This window comes from Rhineura floridana, chromosome 1 (genome assembly GCF_030035675.1).
Source record: "Rhineura floridana isolate rRhiFlo1 chromosome 1, rRhiFlo1.hap2, whole genome shotgun sequence".
In the NCBI taxonomy this organism is placed as follows: Eukaryota; Metazoa; Chordata; class Lepidosauria; order Squamata; family Rhineuridae; genus Rhineura; species Rhineura floridana.
Window position 1 is genome coordinate 259,176,112 of NC_084480.1, and position 11,094 is coordinate 259,187,205.

At 48.5% G+C, this 11,094-nt stretch overlaps 1 protein-coding gene across 1 annotated transcript; it reads left to right on the forward strand.

Annotated features, from left to right (window-relative positions):
* Positions 1 to 6,641: 6,641 nt before the first annotated feature.
* Positions 6,642 to 10,027, forward strand: SOX17 (SRY-box transcription factor 17). Its single transcript, XM_061601405.1, has 2 exons — positions 6,642 to 7,123; positions 8,809 to 10,027. The coding sequence occupies exons 1-2, from the start codon at positions 6,823 to 6,825 to the stop codon at positions 9,675 to 9,677; spliced, it is 1,170 nt and encodes a 389-aa protein (XP_061457389.1). The 5' UTR covers positions 6,642 to 6,822; the 3' UTR covers positions 9,678 to 10,027.
* The last annotated feature ends 1,067 nt before the right edge of the window (positions 10,028 to 11,094 follow it).

Consider the following 11,094-nt stretch of genomic DNA (forward strand, 5'->3'; position numbering starts at 1 on the left):
CACAACAGCGCCTGAAGAAATCAAAGAAACTGAAAGGTGCTTGGTGGGGGACGCGGCGGAGCCAGGTTCTTTTGCACGTCCACCTATACCCCAATCCCAACCTTTATCCGCCCGGGGACAAAAAAGGGCTGCCATTTCAGTGGAATTCATTTTCCACAGTAGCGCGTCCAGGTTCGGAGTGTGAAAAGGTTAGCAGCAGAGGTGCCCATCTCGGTCAGTTCACCGAGACTAAACCGACTGGAGGGATCTCCTGGTCTCGAGGTGCAACGCCACCTCTCGCCGTCCTCTTCCCCTTTTGTCACACCAGATCATAGATTTCCCGACGGAATTGCCCCCCTTGCTCTAGCCGCCCCGCGTTTAACGTTCTGAGCCGAGTTCAACACACACCTTTCCTTCCTTTCTTTCTATAGCAACGATGTGTAGAAATTGAACCTGCAACATAAGAACATAAGAACATAAGAAGAGCCTGCTGGATCAGGCCAGTGGCCCATCTAGTCCAGCATCCTGTTCTCACAGTGGCCAACCAGGTGCCTGGGGGAAGCCCGCAAGCAGGACCCGAGTGCAAGAACACTCTCCCCTCCTGAGGCTTCCGGCAGCTGGTTTTCAGAAGCATGCTGCCTCTGACTAGGGTGGCAGAGCACAGCCATCATGGCTAGTAGCCATTGATAGCCCTGTCCTCCATGAATTTGTCTAATCTTTTAAAGCCATCCAAGCTGGTGGCCATTACTGCATCTTGTGGGAGCAAATTCCATAGTTTAACTATGCGCTGAGTAAAGAAGTACTTCCTTTTGTCTGTCCTGAATCTTCCAACATTCAGCTTCTTTGAATGTCCACGAGTTCTAGTATTATGAGAGAGGGAGAAGAACTTTTCTCTATCCACTTTCTCAATGCCATGCATAATTTTATACACTTCTATCATGTCTCCTCTGACCTGCCTTTTCTCTAAACTAAAAAGCCCCAAATGCTGCAACCTTTCCTCGTAAGGGAGTCGCTCCATCCCCTTGATCATTCTGGTTGCCCTCTTCTGAACCTTTTCCAACTCTATCATATCCTTTTTGAGATGAGGCGACCAGAACTGTACACAGTATTCCAAATGCGGCCGCACCATAGATTTATACAACGGCATGATGATATCGGCTGTTTTATTTTCAATACCTTTCCTAATTATCGCTAGCATGGATTTTGCCTTTTTCACAGCTGCCGCACACTGGGTCGACATTTTCATCGTGCTGTCCACTACAACCCCGAGGTCTCTCTCCTGGTCGGTCACCACCAGTTCAGACCCCATGAGCGTATATGTGAAATTAAGATTTTTTGCTCCAATATGCATAATTTTACACTTGTTTATATTGAATTGCATTTGCCATTTTTCTGCCCATTCACTCAGTTTGGAGAGGTCTTTTTGGAGCTCTTCGCAATCCCTTTTTGTTTTAACAACCCTGAACAATTTAGTGTCATCAGCAAACTTGGCCACTTCACTGCTCACTCCTAATTCTAGGTCATTAATGAACAAGTTGAAAAGTACAGGTCCCAATACCGATCCTTGAGGGACTCCACTTTCTACAGCCCTCCATTGGGAGAACTGTCCATTTATTCCTACTCTCTGCTTTCTGCTTCTTAACCAATTTCTTATCCACAAGAGGACCTCTCCTCTTATTCTATGACTGCTAAGCTTCCTCAGAAGCCTTTGGTGAGGTACCTTGTCAAACGCTTTTTGAAAGTCTAAGTACACTATGTCCACTGGATCACCTCTATCTATATGCTTGTTGACACTCTCAAAGAATTCTAATAGGTTACTGAGACAGGACTTTCCCTTGCAGAAGCCATGCTGGCTGTGCTTCAGCAAGGCTTGTTCTTCTATGTGCTTAGTTAATCTAGCTTTAATAATACTTTCTACCAGTTTTCCAGGGACAGAAGTTAAGCTAACTGGCCTGTAATTTCCGGGATCCCCTCTGGATCCCTTTTTGAAGATTGGCGTTACATTTGCCACTTTCCAGTCCTCAGGCAGGGAGGAGGACCCGAGGGACAAGTTACATATTTTAGTTAGCAGATCAGCAATTTCACCTTTGAGTTCTTTGAGAACTCTCGGGTGGATGCCATCCGGGCCCGGTGATTTGTCAGTTTTTATATTGTCCATTAAGCCTAGAACTTCCTCTCTCGTTACCACTATTTGTCTTAGTTCCTCAGAATCCCTTCCTGCAAATGTTAGTTCAGGTTCAGGGATCTGCCCTATATCTTCCACTGTGAAGACAGATGCAAAGAATTCATTTAGCTTCTCTGCAATCTCCTTATCGTTCTTTAGTACACCTTTGACTCCCTTATCATCCAAGGGTCCAATAGTCTCCCTAGATGGTCTCCTGCTTTGAATGTATTTATAGAATTTTTTGTTGTTGGTTTTTATGTTCTTAGCAATGTGCTCCTCAAATTCTTTTTTAGCATCCCTTATTGTCTTCTTGCATTTCTTTTGCCAGAGTTTGTGTTCTTTTTTATTTTCTTCATTTGGACAAGACTTCCATTTTTTGAAGGAAGACTTTTTGCCTCTAAGAGCTTCCTTGACTTTGCTCGTTAACCATGCTGGCATCTTCTGGGCCCTGGCGGTACCTTTTCTGATCTGCGGTATGCACTCCAGTTGAGCTTCTAATATAGTGTTTTTAAACAACTTCCAAGCATTTTTGAGTGATGTGACCCTCTGGACTTTGTTTTTCAGCTTTCTTTTTACCAATCCCCTCATTTTTGTGAAGTTTCCTCTTTTGAAGTCAAATGTGACTGTGTTGGATTTTCTTGGCAATTGGCCAGTTACATGTATGTTTAATTTAATAGCACTGTGGTCACTGCTCCCAATCGGTTCAACAACACTTACATCTTGCACCAGGTCCCGGTCCCCACTGAGGATTAAGTCCAGGGTTGCCGTCCCTCTGGTTGGTTCCATGACCAACTGGTCTAGGGAATAGTCATTTAGAATATCTAGAAACTTTGCTTCTTTGTCATGACTGGAACACATATGCAACCAGTCTATGTCCGGGTAGTTGAAGTCACCCATTACTACCACATTTCCTAGTTTGGATGCTTCCTCAATTTCATATCTCATCTCCAGGTCTCCCTGAGCATTTTGATCAGGGGGACGATAGATCGTTCCCAGTATTAAGTCCCTCCTGGGGCATGGTATCACCACCCACAACGATTCTGTGGAGGAGTCTGCCTCTTTTGGGGTTTCGAGCTTGCTGGATTCAATGCCTTCTTTCACGTATAGAGCGACTCCGCCACCAATACGTCCTTCCCTGTCCTTCCAATATAGTTTATATCCAGGGATAACCGTATCCCACTGGTTTTCTCCATTCCACCAGGTCTCCGTTATGCTCACTATATCAATGCTCTCCTCTAAGACCAAGCACTCCAGTTCTCCCATCTTGGTTCGCAGGCTCCTAGCATTAGCGTACAGGCACTTGTAAGCAGTGTCTCTCTTCAAGTGTCTTTGGCACTTGTGGTTAGGCCTGTGGTAATTTTGCTCTTCTGAATTTATATCCTGTGCCCCTGCTCTCACAATGCCTACTTCTAGGCCTACCTCTTTTAAAATTTCATCATTTCTTTGGTTTTTATCCCAGGGCGGAGGTTTATTCCAAACCAGACCTTTCTCAGCTCCTGTCGGGTTTCCCCCCTCAGTCAGTTTAAAAGCTGCTCTGCCACCTTTTTAATTTTAGGTGCCAGCAGTCTGGTTCCATTCTGGTTCAAGTGGAGCCCGTCCCTTTTGTACAGGCCCAGCTTGTCCCAAAAAGTTCCCCAGTGCCTAACAAATCCAAACCCTTCCACCCGACACCATCGTCTCATCCATGCATTGAGACTGCAAAGCTGGGCCTGTCTGGCTGGTCCTGCGCGTGGAACCGGTAGCATTTCAGAGAAAGCCACCTTGGAGGTCCTGGCTTTTAGCATCCTACCTAGCAATCTAAATTTTGCTTCCAGGACCTCACGGCTGCATTTCCCTGCAACACCCAAGAATGGAAAATTTGGTGTAGACTAAACTACTCTTTTTTAAAAAAAGAAATACGAGCAAAGGGAGGGAAAGCCGCTAAAGGCGACGGTTGACCTGCAGAGGGGCGCACGTTCAACTCCTGGAATCCCTAGGCAGGGCGATGAAAGACCCCAAGAGGCGGCTGCCCGTCGGTGTAGTACGTTAATACTAAGCTGGGTGGACCAAGGGTCCGACTCGGTGCGATGGCGCCTTCTGGGATCACCAAAGAACTGTAAGCAGGGGGAGCCGAAATGTCAGAGGCAGCCGGATTCCCACTGGTGCCTGGCTCGCCTCAAAGGGAGCCAATGCACTTCGCTGCCTGTAAAAAGTGGTGGGCATCAGTGTCGCTCACCTGCCTCCTGCCCAAGATGGAGGAGAACAATAAACGCGCCACAAGTCGAGATCGAGGAGGTGGCGACACAAACACTTAAAAATAAAATGTAAACCGGACAGACACGCACACCCCCCAGCAGAGGTAAAGTTTGGGCAAGGCATTCTAAACTGCTACACCCCCCCCGCGACTTCAGAAAGGTTCCAATCGGTCTGAACCCCACATAATCTGGCTTCAGCCGCTTGTGGATCGCAGCGGAGGCGGGCGCGCAGACTGTGTGGCGTGGAAAGCTCTAGACTGCAGTGTAAACAAATGTACCACAGCGGCTTAGCACTCTGTTTTCCTCCGTAGCTGTTTCTGCAACGTCTGCCAAAGGGGCAAATATACTTTCCTAACATAGCACTCTGCGCCTTCCTGAGGCTGTGCGTAGTCCCACTATCAAGCGGAATAAATATTTTGACGGGGAATCCCAAAGAGGTTTCCTAGATAGTGGCTGACGAGGTGAGGGGGAAAGCGGGAGGGGGACGCGTGGGGGAGGCCTTGGTTTTGAGCGTCATCACCATTTCAAAAGAGTTGTGTGCTTTTGTTTTCGAAGGGGGGGCATCTAACTTTGTGGTTTTAAATTTAAAAAAACATGAAAATCCCAAAGTGTATAAGTATCAGTCTAACCGCAGCAACTCAGACATCTTGATCCACAAATTAATTTACGTTGGACTTTTGCAAAGTAAAGCGCAGTGGCGTTTCAAACCCAAAGCCTCCGAAGTAACTAGGCTGATCGGAGCCAGATCGCTCTGGGAATCTCGAGTCTAAACGCTTTATAAACGTGAAAGTCGGAATGGGTTTAGGATCAGGTTAACCTCTACGAGATGTTCAAAGAAAAAGAAATAACGGTATTCTGTAGGAAGCACAATTTACAAAAATGATGAGACTGAATTAAGGAAAAGAGCGCCAACGTTGAGTTCAGCTGAAGCTGAGTCTCCAAAGATTGACATCCCAAGCCTTGTGGCGAACTCAATACATGTTTACTTGGAAGTAAGTTTCCAGTAAGTGCATTTAGGACTGAAGGTACTATCATAAACTAAGCCCCACTGATTTAAAAATATATATAGTTAATATCCCAGTATTAGATCAAAATTCAAAATACATCGGCATTTACACATAAGCACTAGTGTATTTAATAGCATCGCCTACAAACGTAAATACTAACCTACAACTAAAATTGAAGTCCTGAATACCTCCTACACAAGTTTTACTGTATCCGCACAATGTTGCATTTGCAATGCTTTGGTAAGTAGGGGCAAGTTATTAATATACATTGTGAAAACACATATCATCTTAGCCTAAAATATTAGAAATCCCTTAAATCGTAGACTTGCTTTTATATAAAACTACTTCCTGCTGTTGAAATAATCGTAACTGAGACAGTGAAAGTGCAAGTATACATAATTAAATATATGAATCGAAGCATTATCACTAGTTTGAGAAACAAAAGTACATTTAAAGCAAATGTAGTTTTCTGAAGGCATTACTTGTAAGCTTATTATGTGGAGTGTTATACTGCTATTATTCATAATATATGTGTACCTATGCGATCAAAATCGTATATCATTTATAAAAGTAACACTTAAAATTATAAATGCACTTCTTAAGCCAATTCTCAAAACTATATTTCTTATATCAGGTTTACCATGACATTTCCTGTTTAGAAAACACGTCCATCAGACAGGAAACAGACAAAATAGGTCAAAGTGCTCAATTTTCCCTCCAGCGCCCATAAAAACAAACTACCTAACTAGAGTCCTCCCATTTGGCGTACTGGTTAAGGTGTTGGACTATGACCTGGGAAACCAGGGTTCGAATTCCCACACAGCCGTGAAATTCAGTGGGTGACCTTGGGCCAGTCACTGCCTCTCAGCCTCATGAAAACCCTATTAATAGGGTCGCGGTAAGTCGGAGTCGACTTGAAGGCAGTACATTTATATTTTTATGTCTAACCACTGCTCTTCCCTATCCCTTCTGTCACCTGTACAGAGTCACTTTCGGATCTCTCACCCCGAGCTTAATCACACTTACTTGAAAGTAGATCCCATTGATCTCAATGGAATTTACTTCCACGTAGCTTCAAGTCATGGAAAAATCCACTTATCGCTGGAAAGGTTACTCCTGGCTAGCTCCCATACAGGTGAATTGCAGATGAAACTGGTCCTTCCTCGCCCGCTGTGACTGTCTCCGGCCCCGCCCACGAAGCCCGATTGGCCATTGTTCAGTTTAAACGAAGCCGCGCGGTGACAGCTGCCAGCTATTCGAGAGCCAGCTCCGACAGCCCAAGCCCCCGTCTTTAGCCAGGACTTGTGCTACAGCTTTACTTCCAACAAGCGACAGAGGCAAGGAATACCAGCAGCCTCAACCTCCCTCCCCCCCGTTTGCCTTCTAGGGGCGCCAGGAGGGGGCAAGAAGCGGATAGGTCCGGTGGAGCAACGTGGAAATGAGCAGCCCCGATGCTGGATACGCCAGCAGCGACGACCAAGCGCAAGGACGGTGCTCGCTCCCTCCCCTCATGATGCAGTGTCAGTGGACAGAGTCGCTGAGCCCCCTGACAGACGGCAAGATCAAGGGCGAGGCGGCGGCGGCGGATCAAGTGCAGCAGGGAGGGCCGGCCCGGGCCAAAGGGGAAGCCCGCATCCGCCGCCCCATGAACGCCTTCATGGTCTGGGCTAAGGACGAGCGCAAGCGGCTGGCGCAGCAGAACCCGGATCTGCACAACGCCGAACTCAGCAAGATGCTGGGTAAGTCCCGTGGGCCTTGGAAAAAGGGCCGGGGGGGGGCAGGCTGAGCCTTACCCCCTTATCTATGCTGTATGCCCTTACTGTGAAATTCCCCTGTATCACCGCGCCTCACAATGAAGCATCGCGGGATACCCTGTATTTTTTTCCCTGGGGAAACCCAAAGAAATCAGTGGTGATTTTGTAAGAAACAGAGAGCCAGTGTGGCGCAGTGGTTACAGTGTTGGACTACGACCTGGGAGACCAGGTTCGAATCCCCATATAGCCATGAAGCTCACTGGGTGATCTTGGGCGAGTCACTGCCTCTCAGCCTCAGAGGAAGGCAATGGTCAACCACCTCTGAATACCGTTTACTGTGAGAACCCTATCCAAAGGGTCACCATAAGTCGGGATCGAGTTGAAGGTAGTCCTTTTCATTTTCATTTGTAAGAAACCAGGTAAGGAAGAAAGCCCTTGACACAATAGACTTGTTTCTGTGCGTTCTTACCTAGAGCAGAACAACGGCACAATCCCACATGCATGTTTTATTCGGAAGTAAATCCCACTGAATTCAAGGGAACTTCATTCCAAGCAAGTATGTACAGTAGTGCAGCCAAAGGTAGCTACCATGTAATCTCGAGCGTCCCTTCCGTGGAAACTGGCTGGTCCACGCGAAGGAGTTATTCGGGGCTCTGCCACTATACAGACGGGGCGCTTTGGGTGCACAACAGCGCTCTGTTTGCCCAGACGACGCTGCTCCATCTCGCCCTGGATCCCGCTCATAAAGTAGACCCTTTGCGCGTCAAGGGGCGAAGATGAGATGGTTACAAAAGACTGGTTCAAATGGGGCAAAAATGCGAACAGGGTTTGAAATGCCTTAAAGCGTGATATAACTTGATGGACAGTTCCACTGCAAAGAATGGTCCTTATTTCATTGGTACTTTTCGGGGAGAGGAGAGGCACTTTTTCGCAAATATCGTGGAACTGCTGGCCTGCTTTTTATTGCAGTACCGGACAGTGTCACTCGGTTCCTGTCTCGGCTACTGGATTGTGGGCGTGAGGAGGCCGGCCAGATATCGTTCCTTACACACATAAAAATGAAACATTAAAAATAAAGGTGATTAGTTTAAGAGGAAAATAAAACGTCCACTCCCGAAGGGGCTACACTTGTTTCAAGCATGGCCACAAATGTCACAAGGGTTTTACCTCCAAGACTACATCACTGCCGCCTGAACTTCCCTGTAAAAGCGCAGGTCTGGCTCCGAAGGGGTGCGCTAAGGCACGTCTTACCTACATTTCTCTGAGCAAGAGGTGGGGGACCTGTGGCCACCCACATGTTGGCCTGCAAGTTCCAATCATCCCTGACCATTGGTCATGGTTGCTAGGGCTGATGGGAGTTGGAGTCCAACAACAGCTGGAGGGCCAGGGGTTCCATCCCTGAGCATTGAGGATTTTGGGGGGGCTGTGTGGCTTCCGCTTTAATTCCAACCCTACTTACCTGAGAGTAAGCCTCATTGAATTTAAAAGGACTTACGTTCGAGTAGGCATGATTGGATTGCAGTGTCAAGAATAGTCCCAAGGCGGGAAAACACTAGCAGGTAACAGACGCGTGTCAAGTTTTGGTGCAAATACTTGGGAGCCAGTGAGATTCATCTGTCAGCTCCTGTTTAAAACTCCCTTCTCCCTCCCCCCCTCCCTTGCGCTGACAGGTCAGTCGTGGCGGGCGCTGACCCAGGACGAGAAGCGACCCTTCGTGGAAGAGGCGGAGCGGCTGAGGCTGCAGCACATGCGGGACCACCCCAACTACAAGTACCGGCCGCGGCGCAGGAAGCAGGTGAAGCGTCTCAAGCGCGGCGATGGCGTGGCCGACGGAGGGAGCGGCTTCCTCGCAGTTCAGCATCACCAGCAACACCAGCTGGGGCTGCCGGTAGAGGCGGGAAGTGGAGGCGGCTGCGACGGGCTGGGACTCCCCTACCCAGAGCAGTCGCCCTACGCCGGCGGAACCTTCCACTACCGGGACTGCGCGCCTCTCCCGCTGCCGACCTTAGGCGCCCATTTCGGGAGCTACAACCTGCCCACCCCGGAGCCCGAGTCTCAGAGCGGCGCCTGCGCAGAGCCTGCATTTTTCCCACCGCCGCCTCAACAGTCGGAGGAAGGGGGCTGCCTGTTGGGGCCCTACGGCTACCCGACGCCGCCCGGGTCCGAGTATCCCTGCAACGGCGCCCCTGCCGGCAACAGCAGCAGCGCTAGCGTCGGGCTCTTCCGTGGCCGCTTCGGGGGTCCCTTGGCAACCTATTCCTCCTCGCATGCTCAGGATGCCGCGCAGCAGCAGTCCTGCCGCCGAGGGGATGCTGCCGTCGGCCTTGAGCACCTGCCCCCGCACGACGTGGAGCTACTGGCCGACGTGGACCGGGCCGAGTTCGAGCAGTACCTGCCCTTCGGCTGCCGGCCCGCCGAACTGGGCGCCCCCTACACGGGCCACGAAGGGTCTGAGGCTAACGCTGCCGCCGCCGCGGCCGCCGCCGCAGCTTACTACTGCGCAACTGCGGGAGGAGGCGGAGCCTATCCGGAGCTGTGAGACTGTAGACTTGGAGGGAGGATGGATGGCGTGGCCTCCTTGGTTCTATTTATTGTAACTTATTGACTGAAAACTTTTTAAAGACCAGTTCTGGAGACTTTGAACGGGAAGAAGAAGAAAAGACCCGCCCGAAGCCTTCGTTGCCTCTTTTTCTTCCTTGTAATCGAAAGTCTCCATGTTAGACAGAGCCTGTGAACTTGAAGCTGTCTTTGTGGGCAGCTCGCTCGGCGGTTTCGAACTTGCAGCGTCTTTCAAGGGGTCTTGTACAGAATGGCGTTTGACTTCAGTACCCCAGTAAAAAGTTGACTTGGAAACAGCTTGGCAATAAAATAAACTCAGGTGGTTATGGATGATGGTGTAGGCGTGTGGCGTCCTTCAATCTAGACTCTCATATGTTTAGAAAACAAACGGGCACTTTTAAAATACCAAAGGACCTTCGGAAAAAGGGCCCTAACTAAGTAATAGAGCATCTGCTTTGCATGCAGAAGGGTTCAGTTCCCAGCATTTCTAGGTGGAGGTGGGAAACACCATTGTCTGCTGCCTGGGGAAGCCTCTGCCAATCAAGTGCAGGCAATACCCAGCTAGATGGACCAATGGTGTGACTTGGTGTGAAGCAGCTTCTTGTGTCCCCAGACATGAGAATGGACAGATGCTCAACCAGCTGGTACTGGCCAGTCCCAGTTGAGTTTAGGACTGGACTCCTGGGTGCTGTGTAGTGATCCTCCAAAAGTCTAGAAGTGTGTGCCAAGCACCTTGAGTTGAGTTCTTCTAGAAACTAGAACGTTTTTAGAGTGAGGTGTAGGCTGTATGGAAGTAAATCTTCCTCGGCTTTACTTCCAGCCAATATCTTTAAAGGTATCCCGCTTTTTGGAAGAATTCAATAACGCTCGAAATTACACCAATTAGATAACTGCTTTGGAGATCTCGTGTTGACAACGATCATGGAATGTACACTTAACGCTCCTTCCTAAATGGACTTCCGAGTTAACAAGGGTAGGATGGTGCTGTTAATCCGACTGACGCTGTAGTCTCACAGGTTTTATTTGCTCTTCTTTCCAATAAGTACTGCCCAGGATAGTAATAGTATTCATGTTCAGAAAGCTGGTTTAAATGCAGTCACTTTCTCCTCAAAATTGCAGACCTTTCCCCAGAATAATCTCCATAAGGTTCATTGATAACTACTGTAATGCTCTATACAGGGGCGGACAAGGAGCGTGTTCTTCTGTTGGCATTCTGCAGTAAATCAGCAAATCTGACTCACGATCGTTTGACAGTAGCAACCAATTCACTCTTACCCATCCCACCCTAAATTGAACTGAAATGAAGTTTAGGCTAAGCAGGAATGAGTTTATTTATTTATTATTTGATTTATATCCCGCCCTTCCTCCCAGCAGGACCCCAGGGTGGCAAACAAAAG